The sequence below is a fragment of the Acomys minous genome, assembly GCF_964271855.1.
Source record: "Acomys minous genome assembly, chromosome: 14".
NCBI lineage: Eukaryota > Metazoa > Chordata > Mammalia > Rodentia > Muridae > Acomys > Acomys minous.
In genome coordinates this window covers 86,785,159-86,812,764 of record NC_140496.1, presented here as the reverse complement: position 1 = coordinate 86,812,764, position 27,606 = coordinate 86,785,159, and the positions used below count along the sequence as shown (strand labels likewise).

The 27,606-nt window shown below is 45.4% G+C and overlaps 1 protein-coding gene across 2 annotated transcripts in view; it reads right to left on the bottom strand.

Moving 5' to 3' along the window:
* The window catches only part of PAPSS1 (3'-phosphoadenosine 5'-phosphosulfate synthase 1), a 71,895-nt gene that overhangs the window by 26,737 nt on the left and 17,552 nt on the right, over positions 1 to 27,606 (bottom strand). For both annotated transcript variants that reach the window (XM_084757620.1, XM_084757621.1), the window contains exons 4-9: positions 27,339 to 27,477; positions 25,178 to 25,296; positions 11,524 to 11,637; positions 9,270 to 9,381; positions 8,072 to 8,277; positions 6,370 to 6,505 (exon numbers count right to left, since the gene is read on the bottom strand). In XM_084757620.1, the coding sequence (XP_084613746.1) occupies positions 6,370 to 6,505; positions 8,072 to 8,277; positions 9,270 to 9,381; positions 11,524 to 11,637; positions 25,178 to 25,296; positions 27,339 to 27,477 (826 nt within the window). The remainder of the gene's footprint in view (positions 1 to 6,369; positions 6,506 to 8,071; positions 8,278 to 9,269; positions 9,382 to 11,523; positions 11,638 to 25,177; positions 25,297 to 27,338; positions 27,478 to 27,606) is intronic.

Sequence of the window (27,606 nt, the reverse complement as noted above, 5' to 3'; positions counted from 1 at the left end):
CTCATTTTGTCAAAGATGGAGGGCACATGGCATAGGATAATCACATTATATTCTCAATGCCCCTTAGAAAGACTATTGGTACCAAATAAGGGCTGTGAATAGATCGTGAAGTGACCTGTGACATTTTGTAGAAAGTTAGCCCAACCAGACTACAGCAGACCAACCCAGGAGAGTACCCAGGGCCAATTTGCCTGATAGGCCACACCCTCCCTGCACACTGTGATGAGGTCACAGCACCAAAGCCACAACGCAAGGCTCTGTATTAGTGACTTGCTAACATTTGTTAACTGAGTAAAACTTGGCCCTAGGCTCAGATAACCTCTCCACCTGCCTGCCAAGATTCAATCCTGCCACCCTGTGCCCATATCTAGTCTGCTCCCTCGCCTTGGAGCACAGTCCCTAATCCCTGAGTCCAGAACACTCCAGCTCTCCTTTCTTCCCTCAGATCTCAGAGCTCACAACCCCATCATCTCCCCACGAGTCTGGACTGACTGTTCTCCCTCGATGGGAATGGTCTGGTCTGAACAGATGAAGACTCAAGTTCAGACAAGCTAAGGTACCAGTGAGGCTTCCGTGTCCTCAGAATCTGAAATTTAGTCAGAGAAGAGGGCAAACATTTGGTAAAGGAATCCAGCTCTTTCAACTGCAGCAGCTCTGCTGGCAGAGAGGGGTGCCAACAGTGTGTCACTCTGGCCGCTGACGGAATATGTGATGGTGGCGGAAAAGAGCCTGGCTTCACTCTTCACCTCCACACAGAACTGTGAGACTGCACTCACCCGGCCAAGTCACACTTCCTGCTCAGCCAGTGAGTGAGCATGAACCTCTTGTGGAATCTCCAAGGCATCCTGCTTTCTGTCTCTGTATGAACTCCTCCCCCACTATCTTCCCAGCCTTAGCATCCTCTGCAGGGCACTGACCTCCTAACCTCGTCTGCCTCTTTGCCTAAGCCTTCGTTAAAATAAAAGCATGAGCCACTGCACAGATCTTGAGAGGCAACTGTCTGTCAATAGACTGTTTCAGCATCGTCCCTGGGTTTAATGCTTGGTTTTGCCTAGCCTCCTAATTATTCTTTGCACACATATTTTGCACCACCAGAATCAAATATATGTGGAATTTCAGACCCTGCTGAGCCATCTGGATCTAGCCTCCAGTTTCTCCCTTTATACCAGGAGCAGCAGGGTTAACCACTGGGCTATTCAGGAAGTACCCTATCAACCCCTGTCGCCCCCCCCTTCCCCCCCCATCAGCTATCCTCAGTAACTGTGTAGGATCGCAGCCACACTTCTGTGCCCAAACTTCCCCACTCATCAGCTTCAGGCATCATGGAATCACCTCAGAATTTACTGTCTTCCCTCTTTTACTATTACAGTCTCACCACAAGCCCCACTCAGGCTATTCCTCATCACTTTCCCAACCCCCTACACCATGTCTATGTAAAAGGACAAGGATGAGCTTCCCACCCCACCCCCACCGCACCCCCACCACCCTTACTCTCTGGACTCCTCCCCACCAGACCAGGAGACAACCTGGGAGAGACGCAGCATGTGAGTGGGGAAGGAGAGAGTGAGGAAAGTCCTTCCCACGGTGTCCTTCATGACTTAAAAAGCAAAGAACAGCGGTCAGTATTCCCTGATGGTGGCAAACAGGTGGACCACCAACTCCCAGACATGTGTAGGACAGGCCCTAAAAATCCATCCAATGGCCTGGGCTGCCAGGATCTAGTGCAAAGAGCTAGATGGACCAGGCTCTGCACCAGCTGAGTGACCAACAGCAGTGGCAGTGAGCCAGTGAAATGAGAGGGGCGGGGTCCCCAAGTGACGGCCATTCTTCCTCAGATTTTGCAAGACCACGCTTCACTCCAGCCGCAGCAGGAGCCTCAGGGGGCACCGACCACTAAACCCACAAGTGCAGCTTCTGTTTTCTCTTCTCTTCACTTCCCAGTAAAAGTGTCCTACACACAGCAGCAGTTAGCCACTCCCTCTCCTCATCCTACCCAACGGTTACTCATTTCCCTAACTGCAAACAACAGCCAACAAGACAGGATGGACACAGCGATAGATGTGCTGTGGCGGGGGGGGGAGGGGGGGTTATAAAGCTGTCTTGTTGGAGGAACTGGAAGGCTTTTCCCTCTGCTGGAGGAACTGGAAGCCTTTTCCTTCCGCCATCAGGACTGTCATAAAGTATTAATCTTTTTTACTTATACCAGGTAAGTGGGAAAAATAGGCAGGATTTCAATAAAACAGTAACAGAGCACCTGGGTAAATGCAAGCATATTATTTAGCATTTTTTTTCATACACTGGGACTCTCATATCCCAAATCACGAAGACAAGATGTTATTCTCAAGGTGTGATGTAGTTCACAAGTTCACAGTTCACTGACTGGTCACTGTGTGGCTCACTCTCCACACTCACCTCCGTCTGGGTCTGCCATCTGCCCAGGACAGGCAGGGCCCCTCTAGGCTTACTAAGGAAAGGTACTGAGCTCCTGGGTTAGGGATGGAAGGCTCCAGAGCAGGCAACCAGAGGACATGTGAAGAAAAAGCTGGAAGAGGCTTGCTAGCCTGGAATGCCTTCACACCATGTCCACTTCACTGGGCTTCCGCACAGGGCCATCTCACAGCCAACCCCTTAGTACCACACCCATAAAAGCTCCTCACAAAACTATGATCTGTACACCTCCCCACAGAACACCCTACACACACAGCCGCATCTCACGGTGTCTCCCCACTGCACCATCTTGAGGCACAGTCTCCTACCTAGCATCAGAACACAAATCTATGCTGGGCATGAGAATCTTAGTACTCAGGAGGCTAAGGCAGGAGAATACCATGAGTTCAAAGGCAGCCTAACTATAGAGTGAGGCTCTCAGAAAAAAAAAAAAGACATCTGCCATCTCTACTCATTCTTTTAAGACAGTCTGTGATCCAGCAGCTCAACAACGCTCTCACAGGCTGTCTCAGTCCTGTGCTGCACCAGGCTAGTCTGAGATAAAGTGTGTCAAGTTTTCACTTTGTAGCCGGCAGGACACCAACATTCTGTGCAGAGTAAGTCCTAGCAGAGCCTTGGTTGGCTCTGTGAAATCTTAATTTCCCCCTAGACTCCCAGTCAGTCATCTGGACTCCATGAACCTCTCATTAGTAAATGCCTCACCTTCCAATCATCGATGCAGGCAATAGAGAAACTGCAAGCCTTCCCACTACAAAAGAGCCTCTAACAGCCAAACTGTCCCATCCATGTACAGGAGACAACAATCTATACCATGCAACCAAAACACTTAAGATGGGGGAGAGGGGAGCAGAACAGGCCTGAGCAGACCGACTATTCCTGCTTTCTTTCTCCTGAACACATCAGTAGACCTGTTGTTACTGGCTTCCTAACAAATAAACAAGAACTACAAAGTAAACTCCCTCCGTCTGTTGCTTATTTGCCTTGATCTAAAATGGAAAAGTAAACAAAATAACACTACAAACCTTTGTTGTTTGATGTAAGGCTAATAACTGGCTCTCAGCTACTTTAAACAAAGTTGCAATCACTCATTATGCAAAAAGTCCCCTACATGACTTAAAACGTTTGGCTCACAAAGAGCACAGAGCAAATAGAATAGTAAAGTCTCTAATTATGAACAATAATTCCATGATAAGCTGTCTCAACCGTGCCAATAACTGACTAACATAGATTCAAGATATGAATTTAGATTTTGGCAAAAACAAAGGTGGTCTCAGCAAGTTCCTAATGTCTTTCTGTTCACCACCAGAAAAATGAAGGAGGGAAGGAGAAAGGAAAGGAGGGAGAGAGGGAGAGAGGGAGGAGGGAGAGAGGGAACACATGAAACTAACTATCTGTTGCTAATGATTATAAATAAAAGCCCCAACTTGAAGTGTCTTCAATAGTTTAAACATGTAGTACCTCTTTAAATACAAAGTCTGGAGACAGATGACAGAAACGCAACACCAAACACGTGTTTGAGATTCTCATGAACACAGAATGGCTGCAAGAACCCCAGATCTTCTATCCTCACCAACAGCACCCAGGTTGGGGGCGCTGGGGGAAGCACAGGCAAAACTGTGCCTTCCCTTGTTTGTTTATTGGTCATAATCCAGTTTCTTGTCAAGAAGAACTCCCCCCCACCCAGAAGCTGTCTCTCTCCTTTACAGTTCAACAGCCAGAAGCAATCTTCATGGAGTCCCGAAATCTTCTAAGGCTGTGAGGGAACTGAGTGCCATTACTGCCTGAAGCTAATCATTACTCACTTGTCAAGCGAGCCCCAGCATGTCTGAAGGCAGGAGACGAAGCTATACTTAGCCTGCCACTGTGTGTAGCACTCAGAAGTCATTGGATGTTAAGCCAAGTATAATAGATAGTCTTATTCATCACCTTGACTACATTTAGAATAAACTAAAACCCTTGTGGAATCCACAAGGGTTCTTGAACCTTCCATTGGTAGACAGCCATTGTTGGACTAGCTAGGCCATAGCCCATAAGCCATTCGAATAAATCCCCTTTAGATAGATAGATAGATAGATAGATAGATAGATAGATAGATAGACAGACAGACAGACAGACAGACAGACAGACAGACAGACAGACAGATAAGACAGACAGTTGATAGATTGAGACTAACTGGCTGATTCATTCTTTGAGTTTTATTCCTCTAGAGAACCCTGACCAAGCATCTGCTTCAAATTCACAGAGAAATAAAGTTCAAAAGGCAAAGAGGGGTCAGTCCTACCACGCAATCAAAGGAGCCAAACAGGAAATGTGAATGAACAATGACCAAGGTGGCTGAACACTGCAGTGTGTGATCCACCTGAGGCCTCCAGGTCTACACTACCTTATGGTCACATGACTTCACAGGAGTAAACAGCTATCTTCACTCGCCTTCACACCAATACAGGGAGACCAACTTCAGCTTGTTCAGAAACTCAGATAACTTTCTCTCTTAGTATGTGCCAGGTGCTGTTCACTCATGTGATCTCGTTTTGATTTTTAAAATAAGACCCTATGCCAGGCATGGTGGCACTCAGGAGGCAGAGGCAGGCAAATCTCTGTGAGTTTCAGACCAGCCTGGTCTACATAGTGTGTTCCAAGCCAACCAGAGCTGTTTCAAATAAATAAATACAATAATAAATGCTATGAATTCAGTTCCAGAAGTGTTCTCATCAACTATCAATGGGCCTTACAGAGGAAAACAAGAGATATCAAACTCCCAAATGGCAGTTTGGGAGGACATTGTGTACACTCAGGACTCTAAACAACCTGAAGCCACAACGGCTGCTGGGGTTGTGCAGGGCTGACCTGACCCCACTGCTTTATCGTCACCTGGGAGAGGGGCTATAGGCTCTTAAGCGTGGCTTAGTGGCCAACTATCTTCCAAACTGGCAACCGCACTCATCTGCCCCTTCCAGGCCACCCCACACAGAAAGCACTAAGGAGCAGTGCTGAGGCTTAGGGCTCGGCCACCTCTGCCAGTGGCTGACAAGGAATACAGTAAAAACGGCAGAACATTTGAGTGTTTTGTTTGTTTGCTTCTTTGATTGTTTTTCAAGTCATGGTTTCTCTGTGTTGTTGCCTTGGCTGCCCTGAACTCACTTTGTAGACCAGGCTGGCCTCGAACTCAGTGAGCCACCTGCCTCTGCCTCCCCAAGTGCTGGGATTACAGGCGTGCACCACCATGCCTGGCTTCAGCTTCTTAAAAGTCTGGTCTATGGGAACTGTCCTTTCAATAGAGCTGTTTCAGGTTCCACGCATAGGAAGAGGTATCAAGTGTGCATGGCAGCATCAGTTACCCATGTGGTGCATTTGGTGAGAAAAACCCCGTCCTGGAGCACTTGTGAGAATACATCTTGGCTTTTGTGATCACACTGCTCCACCTCATCCCAAACCCAACATGATGGGAGCACTACAGGACCACTCCTGAAGAAACGACCTCCTGCTGCGGCTTACTGTCTTCCTTACCCCGGAAGCCCCTCAGCACTCGACACATGAGCAGACAAAGAGGTGCAAGAACAGGTTACTGGAATAGGCACGGTAAGGTGGCCTTGCCACTGGCGTGAGAGAACACTTCCGGTACATCCTCTTCTATAGTTCTAGTCAGCTTTAACATGTGGGTTTTATAATAAAGAGCCAAGTCCCTATTAACATCCATCTTCCATACCATATGCAAAATGTCAGATGAAATTCTAAGAATGTAGCAAAAATATAACAAAATGGCTGAGGCCAGGCCTGACCGCTGTTCTTCTTTATATACGCCATTGCCATAAATACCTTCAGTTATCATCCTGCAGTGTCCACTTAAGACAGGATTAGGGAAAAGTTCTGGAACCTTCTCTCCAAGCAGACTCACACTAGGTGAGCAGGTCTGCATCTTACCAGCATTCATATCTTTAAACTTCTGCTTGAGCTCCGTGGGGGTGAGACGATACTGGTCAAGACCGTCGTTCCAGAAGATCCGGTCGAGGACCTGCAGGTCTCCTCCAACCAGCCAATCTCCTTGCTCCAGAACCATCTATCAGGAAACAACAGGAAATCACTTGCTACAACAGAAGGGAGGACACGACTCTCACAGGAGCTGAGCGCGGCTTGCTCAAGCTGCTCTCCACCGTAAACACCGAGCTACGTCCGTGAACTCCACTGCAAGTAGAAGAAGCAGATGTGGTACCTTAAGATGCTAGTGACATCATGTCACAATGAATTTCTGAGAAGGAACCAAAACCTCAATGAATGATCATTACTTTTTCCATTTTGAAAAGGAGCAATTTTTTTCCTCACTGTTATTAAACGCTGCTTAGCAGAATATCTGTAACCTATGGGCACCGATCTTGTGTGTCTTCTGACCTCAAACTTCTAACTCTAACCATCACTGACAGTCAAGTGTATACAAATGGGTCAGGCTCACTGATGAACTCATGCACAATTCCTCAAATGTTTCCTGTCCTTCCTCACCTCACCCTGCACCTGGAGGTCTGCACCCTTACCTGCCCTCCCTCACCTCTCCCTGCATCTGAAAGTCTGCACGCTTACCTGCCCTCCATCACCTCGCCCTGCACCTGGAGGTCTGCACGCTTACCTGCCCTCCATCACCTCGCCCTGCATCTGAAAGTCTGCACCCTTACCTGCCCTCCATCACCTCGCCCTGCACCTGGAGGTCTGCACCCTTACCTGCCCTCCATCACCTCACCCTGAACCTGGAGGTCTGCACCCACAGGACCCACACTTACAGGACGCAGCTCAAGCCCACCCTTCTGTACATGGCATTGGTTGATGCCTAATGCACTTCATTTCTTCTAAAGCTCAGAGTCTACGTTAAAACACTAAATGACTGTCAGATATTTGCCTTCAGTGCTGACATTTCCACACTCAGTACACAAATGAGGCACACTGGGAATTTTCCACAGGAATACAATGTGAAGAGGCCAAATATCTTAAGCCACCCTGGTGCAGGCTCCCACCGCAGCCTACCCTCACATCTTCTGCATAAGAACAGGATTAATCTTTCCCTATCTGCCAGGCACAGCAGGGCACACCTGTAATCCCAGCACTCAGGAGGCAAAAGCAGGTGGATTGCTGCGAGTTTGAGGCCAGCCTGGTCTACAGAGTGAGTTACAAGACAGCCAGGGCTACACAGAGAAACCCTGTCTTGAAAAACCAAAAAACAAAACGAAACAAACCTTTCCCAGCCACTAGGTTCCAAGAAAACAAACCTCTGCCCACCCCGCCTGAGCCCTGTATTACACGCCAGCACTGAGCTCAGAGCCTGGTGCACAGCAGACACTTTAACTGTGCCTTACGAGCCAGGGTGTACATATAGCTAAGCATGGGCTTCGCATGCTCAGGGCTCTAGATCTAATCCCCAGCATTAGTGATTAAAAAAAAAAACTGTAAAGAGTCACTGAATAAATATTAGATGAACCAAATTGGCAAGACCATCTGCTTATTACACTGCCTTAAGAGCTAGTCTCTATTCTGCAAAAAAAAAAAAAAAAAAAAAAAAAAATCACAGCCCACAGGGACAATTAACACAGAGCCAATGGCCACATTTCAGCACAAACGTCACTGTCACATGAGTCAAGACCTTAATGTAGGGATGGTTCTTGCATGTTGTTCCCCACTGTCTGGCACAGCGCTCCTCCTTCCGGTGCTCAAAAAATTCAGGATTTCGAAGAATAGCCACACGGCGGCCCTCATACATGAGAGCGAATGCGGTACAGCCGTCCAGCCTTTCTTTGTCCTCCTGCGTGGCTGTCAGAACGATAGGCACTGACAGGTTGATGACACCTCCTGCAGGACACACAAGCGCACGGTTTATTCAGTGGGTCCTAGAAGAGTCTCCTTCGTCTTCAACGACACAATTCCAAAAACAACAATACTATTTTTTTTTTTTAAAGAACCAGGGCCAGTAAGATGGCTCAGCTCAGCCATTAAGGGCACTTGCCACCAAACCTCAGAGTTCAGTCCCTCGAACCCACATGGCAGAAGGAATGAACTGAAAGCCGCACGCTGTCTTCTGTCCTCAGCATGTGTACTGTGGCATAAATAACTACAGATGCGCACAATAAATTAATTATTAATTAATTAATGTAAAAGAAATTAAAAGACCAGCGCACTGTCACTTCAGTACCTGGCACATGATAATCAGAAAGTTAAAAGAGAGAAGAAAGGGAGAAAGAAGAGGAAAAAATAAAATGTAGTCTTAAATTTCTGTTTGGATTTATATATCCAAGATACTGTACTGTGTAGAGAATCATGGACTGAAGAAAAAAGTCTTTGGATAAAACCTGTCAGCCTTCGATGAACCTGTATGCATTTGTGAAATTATAAGCCAATTTGCACTAAATCCAAGTGCACTGAGTCTTTACTAAGCTAATGCCAAGGAGGAAAATCAAAATACAATATTTAATCTTTACAGAAAACAAACATACAGAATAAACCGTGCATTCACAGGCTCTGGAGAGGAACGGTTCAGGGTGTGTGTGCACAGGGGAGAAGCTCTCCACAGAGGGCAGGCTAGCACAGCACAAGGAAACAGTGTCCTTGTACGACTCACCTTCTGCCCTGAGTGCCAGTTTTCCTTCCTCCTCCACAATGAATAACAGTTACGGGAAGGAAAGGAAAAAACGCAAAGATGACCTCAGGGCTCACTTAACGTGTTCCCAGCCTTCACGACTACTCTCCAGAGATGCCATGGCTACCTTCATGAAAAGTGCCAAATGACTGAAGTCCGGCCACACCTCCTCCACACACAATTTAATTTTAGATGTAGACTGCCTTACCATCCAGGAGACAACCAAAATGAAGGCACTGCAGGTATTCCCTCTCTCTCATGAAGCCATTCAGAGGCGTTGCCCAACCTTCTGCCAAAACCTGCACCCACTGCATAGCCACCTAGTAAAAATAAAATAAAATAAAAACTTATTGCAAGTATTTTTCTTTCTTTTTTTTTTTAAGATCTTTATTTGTTATATACACAGTGATCTGCCTGCACACCAGAAGAGGGCACCCGATCTCATTATAGATGGTTGTGAGCCACCATATGGTTCCTGGGAATTGAACTCAGGACGTCTGAAAGAGTAGTCAGGGCTCTTAAACCCCTGAGCCATCTCTCCCAAGCAGTAAAAACTTATATGCATTTAATTTTGAAAGCAATGGAAACAGACATATCAGCGATGGTGTGTGGACCCTACAAACTGAAAGAAGACTAAGAACTCTGGGAGCGCAAGCTTTTCCTCTAGCATGTCTATAACAAATGACCCTCCACACACTTCTGGCAGGGATAGCCTTGCCTAAGCCAGAGGATCTCAAACACCAAGGTGTATCAGACAACTTCTGGGAGGCGTGTCACAATACGGACTGGCAGATGGACATGGTGGTGTAGACGTTTAACCTTAGCATTTGGGAGGCAGAGGCAGGCAGGTCTCTGTGAGTTTAAGTGCAGTCTGGAGTTGATAGCAAATTTCAGGTCCGTCAGGCTATATGGTGAGAGCCTGTCTTAATGCATTCAACTTGCAAGGCAATGGAAATTTTACAATTCTGCCAAGTTCCAAGAACCGCAGACAGTGAAGATGTACAAACTACACGTCGATAGCCACTATCCTAAATCAAAATATTTACCAAAAAGCCTCTTCCTGAGAGATAGCCTTCATCTTACCGTTATTGCTTAAACTCCTGGAGGTGTGGTGCACGCCGTCAGAACAAGAACTTGTGAACTGTGTATGTCATTCAGCACTGGATCCCAAATGAGAAAAGCCTGAGTGCAGGTGTGCAATAAAATGGAGTTTCCATTTATTCCCAAAGCACAATGGCCAGTGTGTGCAAGGAAACATGAAGAAGATACAGCCTCGGTTCATGGGAGAAACTGTTTATGGAGACTCTTTTCCCACTTATTTAAGTTTTCCTAAACCCATGATGTTGGCTATTTCTTGTCTCAGTTCTAGGAGCTAAATGCCTGCATCCCTGCAAACGTCTTATGTGGAAGCCTTAGCCTTCATTGACTAAATAGAACTTGTGATGAGCAGTGTGTCTTGTGGGCAGATGTGCACGCTCCTGGACTGAACAAAGTCCACATTAGGAGCAGTCCTGTACATCTACAGATCTCGCCCTCTTCCCCTCTGGCTGTACACACTCTGGTTCCTCCACCACCACCAGCTGGAATGGCTCTGCTTTACACCACCCCTCCCTGACACCCAGTGTCTGAGACCTAAGCCCACAAAGCCGATCAAAGATCTGAACACTACAGAGCCTCTGTTCAGGCTAAGGTCAGTCCTCAGTCCTCAGTCCAGAGCCGTGACTCTTCCTTAAGCACTCTAGATTCTTGTCATTGCAAAAGAAGGTTGGGTTTTTTTTGTTTTGTTTTTTGTTTTGCTTTGTTTGGGCGGGGCGGGGGCAGGGGACAGGGTTTCTCTGGGTAGCCCTGGATGTCCTAAAACTCACTCTGTAGATCAGGCTGGCCTCAAACGCAGAGAGATCTGCCTGTGGCGGTGCACGCCTTTAATCCCAGCACTCGGGAGGCAGAGGCAGGCAGATCTCTGTTAGTTCGAGGCCAGCCTGGTCTACAAAGTAAGTCGAGGACAGCCAAGGCTACACAGAGAGATCTTTGTCTCCAAAAAACAAAAAACAAAAACAAAACAAGAAAACTATCCTTAACTGTGTCCATTTTTCTGAATATAACGGAAAGTCAAGTATTGGACAGGAAATTGGGAAACATGTTTAAAAGAGTAAAAGTTCAATTTAATTATTATGGATTAGTATTTCTTAATGTTTTAGAAACTAGCCCTTTTCTTTTGCCCCCAAATCTCATATAATCTTTGTCCTTTGATGTTTTAAAAATAAACAAATGGGACTAAAAGAAAGCACGGTCATGGTATTGTGGGAATATTCTTCCTATCCCTGGGAAATGTGTTTACACCACAACAAGCGACCGTGCCACTGTCACCCTGACTTCACGCCTGGCAGCTGAGCCCCAGCCGTCGCACTAATGGCTCCGAGGAAGGCTGCGTCCCTTGGTTTGAAAAGCAACAGAGAGCTTACTTTGTTGATCTTCAGGGCCGGCAATGCCTCTGCATCAGTTTTTGCCAGATGAAGTTTGTTCTCTGGTACGTACAGTTCTTTGACTTCATAGGAGGCGTCCACGGGGACAATATCCTTCACAAAACAAGAGAGCAGTTAGACGCCTCACCCAACAGCGCAGGCTTCCCCAGAAGGCATCCTAAGGAAAACATCAGCATTCCCAGCAGAAAGGGGGCTTCAGCGGCATGTACCCTCAGCAGTTTTCCTAGTGTAAGTTGGTCTATTCCCAAATAATATCCCACACTCAGGAAGTCAGCATCATGCCCCATAATCTAGTGGGAAAAGAATAAATTCCTAGATTCTGTGTCCGAAAAGGCAACTGTAAATAGAGCTGATCTCAGGTAAAATGCAACAAAAATTTCAAACACAAAACAACCCATATAACACGTCACTTTATTCCATTTTTTCCATGTGCACCTATATGCTTAGTGTCACTGAAGCCACCATTTTACTTATAAAGTTAATATTCTAGAACATGCCATCTTCTCTCCCACAATCATTGAAAACTAATAGGTTTTGATCCCACGTGAAATAATCTGGACTTAGTCCAAGGTCTAAGTACCCACTTTGCATGACACTGAGACAGGTCTTCTCCCTGCTCATCCTCCACGTACTGCACGTGTGAGCATGCAGAGGGAGAAGTTTGTAAGCAATCAGGAGCATATGTGTGATGCAACAAAACCAATGACACTGCTATGCTACCAGGAGATCTTTAGAAGGCATGCCCCAAACATATTATCATGCCCCAAAACATTCTAAATGGGTCTGACCACTTTAACATTTTTTTCAATATCAAATCATCCAGGTCATCTCTATTAGCACACAAAATAAAATCAACATGTGTCCAGGCAATACTTTATTTGAAATAAAGCAATTCTCAAGAGAATGAAAAGATATTGCCATTGCCTAGGGAAAAGGTTTTGCAAACAAATAAACAAGCAAGTAAACAAAACAAAAACAAACAAAAAACAGAAAGCTATTATCCAAAATATACAAAGAACCTTAAAACACAGGAGGAAAATATCCTATATTCATGGGTTGGACGGCCACTGTACCCAAAGCAACTTACAGATCTAATGCAGCCCCCCCCCCCCAGGGTCACCAACATCCTTCGCAGAGGTAGAAAAAGAAAACCAGAACCAAAAACATCACCACCAGCCAAGAGGTGGACACCTTTCCAAGATACACCAATGGCATAAAAGCCTATGAAGATGCCCAGCACCATGCTGTCCCTGTCAGAATGACTATGTACAGCCAGATGGCACTGAGCACTGCGAGGATGGTAGAGCGGAAACTTACACCCATATCTGTGAGAATACAAAAAGGGACAGTCCAGGTGATGTGTTAGCACATATCAAGGCAGGGCAAGAGGTGGAGGCGGCTCACGGACAAATGATGAAAGGAAAGATGTCAGTGTACGAAAGCATGATGCCTACTGTACAGCACCAGCGTTATTAGGAAGCTAAGCCTTCTATTAAAGCAAGTATTTTTTAAAAACACAAACCAACAGTGATGAAAGTAATTCGAACCAAAATATTAATGGAAGATTCAAGTTCTCTTTATGGGAATATGTGTGTGTGTGTGTGTGTGTGTGTGTGTGTGTGTGTGTGTGCACGCGCATGTGTGTGTGTGCATGTTCATGTGTGTATGGACAGAGAGAGAGTACACATGACAGCTGGAGGACAGTAGATGTCTTCCTCAGCCACTCTCCACCGTGTGTGTGTGTGTGTGTGTGTGTGTGTGTGTGTGTGTGTGTTTGTGTGTGCGCACGAACTCACCCATGAGTGTGTTGAGAACTACACTGGGTGTCTTCTTCTATCACTCCCCACTGTATTTTCTGAGGCTGGTTCTCTCACTCAACAGGAATCTCGACATTTTGCTAGCCTGCCTGTCAGATAGCACAGAGGACCCTCCCGCTTCTGCCTCCTGAGCCTGTGCTGCTGTGTCCGGCTTTTTATGTGGTACTTGAGGCCTAAGCCTAGGTCTTCATGCTTAGCTGGCAAGCACTTTTCTGACTGAGCCATCTCCGCAGCCCGAGAACCAAAACTTCAAAGACAAACCCTGCTTATATAGTTACGTGCCACCCAGCACCTCAGCTAACGGTGGGCTGGGTATGTGATGGCAGTGCCGTAAGCGCCTGTAGCCTAGTGAGTCCACAGCATTGATGATGTTTGTACAGTCACAAAATCACTTCTCAATGCATTTCTCAGAGCATGCCTCATCTGAGAGACAAGCTCAAAGTGGCACCTGCCTTTATTTGGTTCTATAGCAAAAGAAAGCAAAAACAATAATAATATTGCTAAGTCATATGTCTACACCAAAAGGGTACATGAAGTCAAGGTGTAGCTGTTTAAGCAACCCCTACGGGGTCTGAGAATCTAGACGGTTCACAGCTCTATCTTCTCAGATACTCGGCTCCCACTGGTACAACAGAGAGAAACACAGTTCAGCACCAACTAAGCAGGTTGCAGAACCTGGCTTCTCCTATGGTTACTTTTAAGGCCTCTGGCCTCATAATAAACCCAAGAGTAAGTAGGGCTACACATAGAGCAAACAGAATGACGAAATAAAAAACCACAACCAGCTACAACAGCCACTGTGGCCTGACAACGGCTTTCCTGGAGCACAGCAGGCACTGTCCCCTGAGTGTCCCACTAACCAAGGAGGACAGCAGGAAGCATGTATATGAGACACAGATGGCCCAGCACAAGACTCTCCATAACCTCCCAGACCTTCCCTATTTCCTAGTAAAGTTATCATTGTATTTTCTGAGGAGAAACACTGTATGGCATCACTAAAGAAAAAGGTGAGCCAAGGCTGCCCAGCTCATCCAGCTGTCTCCAGTCTGACTTGGTGGGTTTCATATGCAACCATAGACTCATAACTGAACCCACAGCAAAGTGAGGGTGTGCCAGCTTCGGGTATAAAGGGGTCAGCAGAAAGTAGCAAATTACATGAATGAACAGGTCCACATTAGGCTTCTTCAAGGACGACTACAGCAAGATACACAGACAGTCAGTAAGCTAGTCACAAAATGTAAGGGCACATTTTCAAACCAAATGGGACGGAAGGTAGCAGGAGCCCATAAGTCAGTTATTCCTGCCGTTCTTGCTGCCACTGTAGTGATGAAAGGAAGACACAAACATTTTATAACTCAGAATCTGTAATCGGTGCTCCGGTTCTAAACATACAGCCTCGAGCGGGCTCCCTGGCCTCACAGCCTGGGGCCTCCTCTAGTCCTCAACCACTTAATAACGATGCAGCCACCCGCTCTCCAGGGCTGCCGTAAGAATCCCATGGCATGGTGTCTGAACTGTGGGGCCAACATTTACAGGGATACCCACTGTTTCAAAGGCTTTGCTTGGTCATCTGGCCTAATACCTACCTACCAAGGCTGCAGACACTATTGCTATCTGACACACACACAGTGCAAAGTGACGACGATGATAGTACTCCCTGTGTTTGCTCCACACTAGGATCCACCCTAAGGTCCTGACGTCGTCAGTGTGGTAACTCAAGAGTTCACAGGAAGCTCCACGGCGGGAACTATTGCTAACTCTATCTCGCACGTGAAAGAAGTGAGACCAGAAACCATTATTTTCCCATAAAAAATAGGTGTTAGGATTAGAATTTCAACTCCAAAAATATCCTGTGGTGTTTCTCCCCTAAGAACTAAGCTAAGAAGCTTTTTTCAAATGCCCTGTTATAATTTACTTTCAAAATTAAATTCTGTTAAACATTTTAATTCTAAGGGTTTCTACTTTGTGTATGATCTTTCAGTGTAGTGATAATATTCTTCTCAAAAAAGTGAGCCAACACTTGTGTCTGGCCTGAAAGGGTTTTTTTAGTGACAGGTGAACAGCTGTGAACCTCCTTCTTCAAGCCCAATTGCAGACATGCCAGAGTACCCCCTCCATTGACATCACCTTGGAGCTCTTAGCATTTTGAAGATCAGAATACACCACATGGGAACTAATGACACGGGATGTTCATAAAGCCAGTCTCAGCCCCACTTTGGGAAGAGCCACTGCCCAGTTACTTGCTTTGCCCTTTCTTTGTGATATTCCATAGTGGTGGTGTGGGGGGGGGGGCACACTCTGTGGTGATGGGAGTTTGAACTTCTCCCACATTTATTGTTGACAACTGTCAATGATCTGGAGAAGTCAGAAGAAAGGCGCCCAGCAGAGCAGCCTTTTCACTCCATCTGAGACAAAGAGGCCCTTTTCATTTTGAGCTGGTTTCCTCAGCCTGGCATCCCAAGATGCAACTCCCCCAAAATCGATGCATCGCATCAGCATGGTGTGGCTACTGCAATGCTCCAAGCATGTGGCTGGAGCTGCTGGAGCAGTGCTCTTTCCTCAAGTAGGAGCCAGCCCTCCTCAGCAACACAACATAGGGGGCGTCCATAGCTACCTGACTCTGCTGGCCTGATCAGAGCAAGATCTCACAAAGGAGCCAATGTTTCTGCAGGTAATAGGCTCCTTCTGGCCAGACCATGTCAGCCCACAAATATACAAATGATCTGTGAGGAGAACTGAGTGGCTCCAAGGTGACTAGTGTGAAAGGGCAGAGGGAACACAATCAAGTCCAGACTGTGTCTTATAGGAACTCATTCACAAATACTGTGCATCAGCATCTATGCAAGTTTCATCGTGTGCTGCTTCCAAAAATCAACATGGGGGTCTATAATCATTTCGCAAAACCAACCAAAATAGTTTCACAGTTTATGTTTTAGGTCAAGATAATTTTTTATGAAAAGGATTCAACAAAAATTCTTCCCCTTGCAGATTCATATCTAACAATATTTGCAAAATGAATTTTAGCCTCATAACATGGTGTACATTGCTTGTGGTGGATAACCAATGCTAAATAAGAAAAAAACTCAAGTTAGTATTTCTGGAACTAACCCAAAGTTGATGGCCTGAGTCAAGGGGAAGACGGAACATCTGCTCAGTGGAAGTGAGCTCTAAGTGGATTCTGTGTAGGGATGAGCCAACTAATTAAAAGAAATACAAAGTGAGCCTTAACAATACAGACACAGGGCTGGAGAGATAGCCCAATGGTTAGAGCACTGGATGCTCATCCAGAAGATTTGAGTTCAATTCCCAGCACCCACATGGCAGCTCATGGCCATCTGTAACCCCAGTCTCAAGAGATCCAATGCCTTATGGTCTCTGCAGGCACAGGGCACACATATGGCACACAGACATACTTGCAGACAAAACAGCCATACACATAAATTTTTTTAAATGCAGACACAGCCAGTTTCTAGCACATTCTAATGCTAACCTCGGCCTCTAAAACCACCACTAAACACCCAAAAGGACCAATACCACCTCAAAGTGAAACTGGAGACCTAGACAGCAGAATGCAGAGTCCATGCCACATGAACCGACTGTTTTATCCAGTGTTCCTTAGGCTTTCCACTGACTCACCTGGCAATCAGAAACATTGTGCTATTCTTATTGTTCATATAATCCCTGGTATTTCAGCAAATTTGCATTCAAACAAAATACAGATCACCAGCCAGGCCAGAAAAAGTCTTCATACACCTAGGTCAGGTGTATGCCCATGTCCCAGGGAAAGAGTAAACTCCAGGGAGATAGTGACCTCCAGGGTGAGGGTGACCTCCAGGGGTGTCAAGTGTCCCAAGCAGAGGCCAGTGAACAGTTCACATATTACCCTTAATTATGGGCTGAGTTCCATCCCTTCAAGTACAGAAATACTAGACACTATGGATTTTATATATTCACTTCAGTTTATTTGTTTATTTTTTATTTGCTCCCCCCCACCCCCATCCCTCAGACAGGGTTTCTCTGTGTAGGCTTGGCTGTCCTGAACTCGTTTTAGAGACCAGGGTGGCCTTGAACTCACAGAGATCTTCCTTCCTCTGCCTCCCTGAGTGCTGGGATTACAGGCGCACCTGGCTATATTCACTTAATTCAAACTTTTTTAAATTGACTAAACACTATGTACATTTTTTATGTACGCTACGTCTACAGCCTTGTTAGGGCAAGTGTTTCCTTCTACTGGGAACCTGGTAAGCAAGTGACTCATTCACTGGCTAAAGCCAATAACGTCTGCCCTCTCGCTTGAATCTTCCTGATGAAGCTGGAGCGTGTTAGTAAGTGGCGGCTCCACACTTTAAGGTTTTTCTCTATGCATTTGCTGCACTTTCTTCTGGAGCCAGATCAGCTCAGCAGACTGAATGCTGGGGCTCATTCGCATTCTCATGCAACTCTGAAGTCTCTGTTATCTCAGCTACACGCATCCAGAGCACCAGCAAGCCACGTCCTGGCAACGCTTTAAACCTGAGCTACAAAGTCTGGTTTTTATGTGCAGTATAAAATCCATTCCGAGCACTAAACCACCATTTTGTAAGAAGACAAACCTTTAAATAATTTATAGCACTAGTAAATCCAGAGTTCCTGGTAGATTTAAAAACAGCATTTAAAATATCACTTTAGATTAAAACCAGCGGCAAGAAGCCTACTTACTCCCTTGTGCTCTAACAGGCCCACGTAAAAAGCAGTGCTAGCAGGCCATCTAGTGACCACTCAAGAGTTAGTGGAAAAGAAGCACAAAGCCTCACTTGCTTGTCTTCTATATTCTTGAATAAACAGATGCACATGAAGCAAAGGTCCTTTGACTAAATGCTGAGACGTGTTTTGTGTGTGTGTGTGTGTGTGTGTGTGTGTGTGTGTGTGTGTGTGTGTGTGTGTGTATGACTATGTCACACAGCGAGACTGGAAGAGAAGTTAGAATCTTACTTTGGATAAGTTCTCACTTAGCCAAAGGCCTCACAGCACGATCTTCCTCGATGACAGTAAGTTAAGAACACCAGTTAGAGCCTGACGGAGGTGGCGCGCGCCTTTTGTCCCAGCACTAGGGACTCAGAGGCAGGCAAATCTCTGTGAGTTCAAGGCCAGCTTCGTTTCCAGAGCGAGTTCCAGGACAGCTAGAGCTACCCAGAGAAATCCTGTCTCGAAAAACTAAAAATAAAATAAAGTAAGACAGAATTCATTTCAGAAGAGCATCCTCAGGGTGATGCTGATAAGAAAATGCCACCTGCCACAATTACTCCCATGGGCACAGCCTGCTCAAGTCAAAAGTCCCAGACCCCACTAGCTTCTTCTTGCTACACAAAGCCATGGCGCAGTGGGAAATGCGCTATGTATTTGGTCTTCGTCCCCAGCTGCTAACACAGCACTACATGCTCTGAATCTCCTAAGTGAGGTCTTTCGTATGGAGAGACTCTCAGTTGATGTCTCCTGGACAGCTTCAGGATGGGGCTTTGTCAACAGAGGGATTACCTTGGCTGCAGGTTGGTAACTTCCAGCCTCACCTCATGCCTCTTCCATCAGTCACTGCCTACAGGAAGCCCCTAGAAGAAGCCCCAAACAATGGCGTTCAAAGGCTTCTGGGCTGCTCTACACATGGAGGAGCTAAGAGAGAGGCAGCCTCAGGAAGCCCTGTACCCCACACTACCCCGTACACCTCGTCCATTAAACTCTTACTGAATTGATGATAAGCCAGCAATAATCAGCACTTGAGTCATTGTGACCAATCTATAAAACCTAAAGAGAGGTACCCTGAGTGATAAAAGTAGCTGGGCAGACAGGCAGGTGACCTAGGCAACTGCCTTTCAGGACTCAGATCGGAACGGGTGAGTTTCTGAGACTGAGCCCGTAAACGACACTCACTCCAGAAAGGATCAGAACTGAGCTGAACTCTTGGAATACTCCAGTGATGTCAGAGGTAAGAGAATTGACTGCTGTGAGGAAAACACAGGCAATTGCTAGAACACAGCCACCAAGCTTGCACAACAAACACTGACATAAGTCCACTCGCCCGCATTGGACTGGATGCCATCCATGCTGATGATCCCTGTAGCCACGGACAACTGCTTCAAACCAACTTTTTTTTTCTTTTTCTTTTTTTTTCTTTTTTTTTTTATTCAGTACTATCATTTTTTCTTTTTTATTTATTTATTTATTCCTTTTTTTATTAATTTATTCTTGTTACATCTCAATGGTTATCCCATCCCTTGTATCCTCCCATTCTTCCCTCCCTCCCATTTTCCCCTTACTCCCCTCCCCTATGACTGTGCCTGAGGGGGACCTCTTCCCCCTTTATATGCTCATAGGGTATCAAGTCTCTTCTTGGTAGCCTGCTGTCCTTCCTCTGAGTGCCACCAGGTCTCCCCATCCAGGGAACATGGTCAAATATAAGGCACCAGAGTACGTGTGAAAGTCATACCCCACTCTCCACTCAACTGTGGAGAATGTCCTGCCCATTGGCTAGATCTGGGTAGGGGTTTAAAGTTTACCGCCTGTATTGTCCTTGGCTGGTGCCATAGGCAAACCAACTTTTAAGCCACCTCATTTAACCTTTAAAAATCCCAGCCTCAGCTGGGCATGGTAAAACATGCCTTCAATCCCAGAGCTCAGGGAGACAGAGGCAAGTGGATCTCTGTGAAGCCAGCTACGTGGAAAGTTCCAGGACAGCCAAGGAGACCTTATCTAAAATAATAATAATAATTAATTAGTTAGTTAATTAGTACAGGGACATCTCTCAGTAGCTAAGAATGTTTGCTGTTCTTTCAGAGGACTCAAAATCAGTTCCTAACATACATGCTGGGCAGCAAACACATACACACACACACACAGACACACACACAGAGATAAATAAATAAATAAACCTTTTTTAAAATAGCCTATCAAGACCTTATTTTCCACCATGTAGAACATATCACACCATGTAGACTCAAACTAGGGAAGGTTCTTTCTCTGCATGATAAACATTTTTTCCAAGGCAGGCAGTACTGTCCTTGATTGTCTCCAGCGTTCCTTTAAAGCAGTCTAAAAATAGTCTTTGTAGGATCAACAAAACACCTTTCTCTCCATTTCTTAATCCCATCTATGCTCAGGAGCCAACTGTCAGAGAATGGAAAGGGAAATCAGATAAAAGATTCATATTTCAGTAAAAAACTGAAGTAGTTTAGAATTTATAAACGATTGTCTATTGGAGTGACCCACGTGTGAGCTGCAGAACCTACTGTGACAATCCCACCTGAGCAAACTATTCTGAGATTACATCACAAACCCAACACTGCTTCTCCACAGTAAAATGATGATGTTACAATTACTCCTGTATTGCGTATCGGCCTACACTGTGACCTGAGCAGGCTGACCTCCTTTACTCTAAATCACCGCTGCACTCCACCCACTCACCCCTTTCCTCCAATATACTTGACATTCCACCAAGTGCTCTCCCCTGACAACCTTGGGAAATCTCACAAACATCTCTGTAATAAATAATGACGGTGAATTGCACTTATTAGCCATGGTGGATGGCTGGATAGGTTGTGCACTATACCAAGGTGCCTGTCTGTAGGAAAGCAGTGTGCAGCCCACCCACTAAGAACTGTGATCTGTCAGCTGGTCACTGGCTTCTCCATGTGCCCTAAGGCTTATTTGTGATTCAGTTTTACTAGGAAATAACCAAAGAGCATTCATGACAGAACAGATGTAGTTTGGTCCGTGTGTGTCTTCCTCCAGCTGTTATTTCAAATTCTACATCATGCTACAAAACAAGGAACATAGACTAATTTATACACAGCCATCCTATCTACACACTATAAACTAAGTAAGAGTGGTAAGGACTGAACATGCAGGTCCCTAAGGCAGCTGTATTGTCTGCTTGGCCACTGCACCCCAGGGTTTACTCTGGTGTTTAGCACACATGGCACCGAGCTCCACCATGTACAGCAGAGTGGTACTCACAAGCTGTCAGGGAAGTCATTTGCTTAGGAAAGCAGAGAACTGAAATCCTTCTCCCCCAACAAGGCTGATGCCAAGAGAACATGATTACAGGAACAGGGCATTGGATTCTTCTGCCTCATCACCCTGCATAGGATAAAAACAATCTTCACAATAAAACTCCCCTGTCCTAAGCCCATACAACCAGAATCACTTTCCAGACTCAAACTTAAGTGTAATGAGAAGACCTCCTAAAAAGGTAGAATAGAGATACATAAAAAACCACTGTAAAATCCCCAGACGCAGAAGCCAACACAGCTATACGCAAATCTAACGTCTCTGAAATGCTTCCAAGGTTTTGTGTGGGTGAAATGAGACAACACACAGAAAGACCCAAGTGCAAAGATCTCTTATGAAGAGCCACAAAATCTGAGGGTGGAGAGGGAAGCTCAGTGGTTAAGAACACTGGCTGTTTCTCCAGAGGACCTGGGTTTGAATACTAGCACCCACATGGCAGCTAACAACTTCCTGTAACTCTAGCTCCAGGGGATTTTAGCTTCCAAGTGCATTGCACATCCATGGTGCAGGTATATGTGCAAGCAAAACATGCATACATGTAAAACCAAAAAAAGAAATTTTTTAATTTTTAAAAAAATACAAAGACAAGGCCATCATAAGATAAACTGGAAGAGAGAAATGGGCCACTGCCCTGGTTTCTAAAGGTCAGAAAAAAATTGTAAAAGACATGAAGTATTATTACATGTGTGCCCTTTATAACAGTCAGCAAGTTTGGCCAGGCATGGTGGTATATGCCTTTAATCCCAGCACTTGGGAGGCAGAGGCAGGTGGATCGCTGTGAGTTCAAGGCCAGCCTGGTCTACAAAGAGAGTCCAGGACAGCCAAGGCTACACAGAGAAACCCTGTCTCGAAAAACCAAAAAAAAAAAAAAAAAAACCAGTCAGCAAGTGCCAACATTTCTTCTATGCCTCCTTTTGAGACACTAGGTGAAAGTGTCTAATCATCACATTGTCAGGCAAGGATATGACATATAAAAGGGATAATTAATACAGCCTCAAATTAAGATGAAACAACTGAGGAAGAAGGCATTAACTAAGACTACATGGATTAAGATAAGCACAGAAAAGGGGAGGAGGAGGAGCAGAAGGAAGTGTGTGCACAGTAGAATACATAATGACAATACATACGAAGGTATGCATCTTAGGACACACGTGTACATGCAGTCAAAACACCAATGAACGTAAAATAATAATAAATAGATTCTTAAAAACATAATGGTTACTAAAGTGAGCTTTATGCTGGGGTCCACTCATAACTACCAGGATAAACAATCCTGATCTTTTCTTATAAAATTAAAAAGGAAGAGAGTAGCTTGGTGATGTCACTCTTTAGGATAGAGTGGCTGACACTCATGCACAAAGCCCTGGGTTCAATCCCAGGACCACATACACCAGGCATGGTGATGGTGCACACCTGTAAGCCCAGCGCTCAAGAGGCAGAAGAAAAGAAGTTCAAAGTCATCCTCATGTATGAGGAGAGTAAAAGGCCGGCCTGAACCACAGGACAACCTCACCTCAAAAAACAAACAGAAACAAACAAACAAAGTTATCTCAGGCCAGTGAGATGGCTCAGTAGATTAAGGCACTTGCTGCTGAGTCTAACAACCTGAGTTCGACCCTCAGAATCCACATAGTGGAAGCATAGACCCAAACTGCCTTCTGACTTCTACAAGTGCTCCATGGCACACACCTACTCCTACATATACACACAAACAAATAAATAAATAAATAAATTTAATTAACTAAAAAAAATTACTATCTTGATCTTTGCTTTACACACCTACTCGTACATATACACATAAATAAATAAATAATTAAATAAATAAATGTAATTAGCTTTAAAAAATTACTGGCTCAATCTCTGCTTGTACTCAAATACAATATCCAGCACTCAGTAAAATTACAAGATAACCAAAGGGAGAAAACCCCACAGTCAAGTGCCGATGCCATCAAATCTACCAGGAGTTCCACCATCAGTCAGGACTTTAAGTGGTGACTCAAACTGTAAAATAACTGACTCATAGGATGGAGTGGAATGTGGGCAACATACATGAATACATGGAGAACTTCAACAGAGATGTACATGATAAGGAGGAAAGGCCAAATAATGACAAGGGTGTTTGGGGTTGTTTGTTTTCAGTGTTTTGTGGTTTTTTGTTTTTGTTTTTGTTTTTGTTTTGTTTTTTAGGGTTTGGGGTGTTTTCGTTGGTGGCTTTTAGGTGCTTATTGTTTTTGTTTTGTTTTTTAGTGTGTATGAATGTTCTGCCCAGCATACATGTCTGTGTACAACATATATGTCTGGTACCCTTAGAGGCCAGAAGAGGGCATCAGATTCCCTGGCACTGGAGTGCCAGATGTGGGCCTCTATGTAGATGCTGGGAACGGAACCGAGGAGCTCTGGAAGAGCAGCCAGTGCTCTTGACCTCTGAGCCATCTCTCATGCCCCGAAACTACTGGTTAATGATGCTCACAGTTTAAACACTCCTTCTAGGCATAACATGGTAACACACACTTTTAATCCCAGTATCCACAAGGCAGGCAGATGTCTGAGCGTCTGAAGCAAATCAGACTTACACAGGGAGCTCCAAGCCAGCCAGGACTGTAGAGAGACACTGTCTCAAAAACAAACAAACAAACAAACAAAAAACCTTCTATAAACATGTCAGAATGGTGCAGTCACCATTTCCTATTATTTCTTATTTATTCAGAGAAAACATTTAAATAAAAAAATAATAATTTGCCGGGACGTGGTGGCTCACACCTTTAATCCCAGTACCTTTAAAATCCATGCAGAGGTAGATGGGTCTCTGAGTTCGAGACCAGCCTGGTCTACAGAGTGAGCTCAGGGACAACCACTGCTATACAGAAAAGAAAACCTGTCTCAGAAGACACAAAAACAAAACAAAAAAATTAGAAGGAACGTTGTGCTGACTACCTGGGATATGTTTTATAATATAGAAAACTTCAACAGTGAAACGTATATATTTAGGTAGAGACTATGTGAGACAACTGTAGACGAAAGTAAATTCTGGCCAGAATTCATGGATAAAAAGGAAATCCAAATGCCATCACCCGGTTAGAACAGAACAGGGGATGATGACACACATCCCCACCTGTTCCCCACACAGTAGACACGGCCAACAAAGGCAGGGACACATAATGAGCAGACAGAAGACTGGCATGCCAAGTCCCATCACCCACACAGAGGCTGGGCCCTCTCCAGCTAAAGTAAACTATGGGACAGTGGAGTGAAAAAAAGGTAATGGATAGTTTAGAAGAAATTAAAATTACTTCTAAAACCCAAATAAAACCCAAGGGAACAGCATATCTGTTATCCGGCCCCAGTGCCCCGTATGCCTCCATATGCGCTGGAGCCAGGGAAGGTATTTAAATCAGGAACCCTCCACCCATAGGCCTTTTCTCTAGCATCCGGCCGGAAGCGTATCACCAAGCTGAGGGAGGTGTGTACATGTCAAATATCTACGGAAACTTAACAAAACTGTGTGCCTCGACGTAGAGTCCAACCCCAGTCATACAGTAGAGTAATCCACTATTACTATTAGTGTCGTAAAATTAATGGTAAAATAAAACAACCTATGATGCCCAACCTTTCCTGCATTTACAATAATTGGTATACTTCATGTATTGTGTATGCCCCATAATGCTAAAACAGTGGCACACTTGAAATACATGCTACTCAGCCAGGTCATTTTTTTAGAGGCCAAGTTATCGAGCAGTTTTTTTTTCCGGTCTCTGCCTCTGTTCGCGCTCTCTCACCCGCTCCTGGAGAAGCTCCACCACCTGCTGGACACAGTCATTGACATCACAGGAATCCGTCTTCAGCACCAGCTCCGGGGCCTCTGGTTTCTCATACTCAGAATCAATCCCAGTGAAGCCTTTAAAGGGCAGAAGACAACAGGAGGAAGCAGAAGTGTAAGGGTTTATTTCATCTGTGCCCGTCTGCACTAAAGCTAAGGCTTACTGCTGCCCTGTCATGGGACCGATGTCCTTCTAGGGAGACTTCTAGTTAAACTTCATTTCTTCTTTACACAGCCAATTCTCCTTATTCAGTGTAGTTAAGTTCAATAAGGTAAAGACGTGAACACTGAATTATGTCTCCTGCCAGCCTCAAGTGTCATGTGTATTTCTGTCTGAAGGGACCTTACTGAACACACTGATTTGCTTACTGACCTCACAGCCACAGGCACAGCTCATCTGGAATGAAACTAACACATATCTTACTTCTGAGAGCCAGCACAGCATCCTTGCTCTCAGGTCCCTCTGAGAGACATAGCACAGCAATCTTGCTCTCAGGTCCCTCTGAGAGACCTAGCACTGCATCCTTACTCTTAGGTCCCTCCATAAACCAAGATCAGCATCCTTGCTCTCAGTTCCCTCTGAGAGACCCAGCACAGCATCCTTGCTCTCAGGTCCCTCTGAGAGACCGAGCACAGCATCCTTGCTCTCAGGTCCCTCTGAGAGACCCAGCACAGCATCCTTGCTCTCAGGTCCCTCAGAGACCCAGCACAGCATCCTTGTTCTCAGGTCCCTCTGAGAGACCCAGCTCAGCAACCTTGCTCTCAGATACTACAGGGCCAGGAAGATGGCTCAGTGAGTAATGGGGCTTGCCACCAATCCTAACAACCCAAGTTCACTCCCCAGGACCCACACAGTCCTGGGAAAAAGCTAACTCCTACAGCTGTCCCCTAGCCTACACACACATGCCCAATGATAAGGAAGTATAATACATAAATGTTATACAGCATTTTCAACACTGGGGGTCATTTTAAACAACATCACTCAAAAAAAAAAAGGCATAAAAATGTAAAATAACGAGTCTCCTTTTTTGCCCATCATCATTAATTACTCCAGGCAGGCAGCCAGTCTGAGTGAATAAGGTGCCAGCTTAACGGATGAAAGGAAGGAAAGGCAGTAGCCTCATCAATGAGCTGGGCCCCAAGGCAGCAGGGTTTGGCATCAGTGTTGCTCAAAACACTAGACGTCACCAGCAAAGGCAGCATTTGCCTCCGCTGCTTATTCCCAGGCCCAAATAAAAGGAAAATGGACAACACCATCCTTCTCAATTTACTTTTCCCTTTCCTGAGCCAAAAACTGGGCACCCAAATCTAGAATCCAGAGCTCCTACAATGGTCCCAGTCTATCTAGCATATGTTGTTGGGAAGGCAAGCAAGTCACGGGCATGAATCACCCCTAAAGAATGTTTACTGTATAATCTACCTTCAGCGTTCTATCAGCGCCAGTGTGCCCTGCATCCACGAACGCTGACAGAATTAACACAGCCAGTGTAGCACACTGACACCGCGAGCAGCCCGTAAACCTGAGCACAGAATCGGAAATGTGTTCATTCGGATTCACGTGTCTTAGAGAGGTTGAAGAAAGAGGCGCATCAAGCGCCACGACATAAAAACAGGGCATTCTCCTCCCATGGAGAGTCTTATACTTCAGGCAGTTTTCCCAACAGCCATGGGACCTCCTGCACTGACGCGGGACAACAAGGAGAGCAGAGGTAACAGCGGACAACCTAATTCTAGACACCTAATTATATGAAGTGGGTTTGCAGCACAGCCTCTCAAAGCCCCAGCTGTGTCAACCAGCCCCAAGTCATTTCTCACTCCCAATTTCTTAGACAGGAGTATCAATCCCGGGGGCTGAAGAGACAGATCAGTGATTAAGAGCATACAATGTTCTTATAGAGGGTCAGAGTTCAGTTCCCAGGCCCTATGTTATGGCTGTCAACTGCCTGGGGCTCCAGCTCTGGAGGCTCAGATGCCTCTAGCCTCCATACGCATGCGCACTGACATGCACAGATGCATCACATAAATTACATTTTAATTTTTTTTTAAAGGGAGCATCAGACTCATACACAAAAGCATGAAATGTCTAGACAAAGAGACACTGTGAAGAAAACGTTCCTTGCCTTTTATCTCTCCTGCTCGTGCCTTCTTGTAGAGCCCTTTGACATCCCTCTGTTCACACACGTGCAGAGGAGCGTCAACAAACACTTCAAAGAAGGGCAGGCTCGCGCCCTCGTGGATCTGCCTTGCATTGTTGCGATCCTTCAGGGGGGAGAAAAAAGGCATCAATAAAAAGTAAGCGGTAGAAAACTGGACCCACTGACATCAACGATGAATGAAGTTCACTTATACATACAATGAGTTTGTTGAAACACGTGTGTATATGCATTT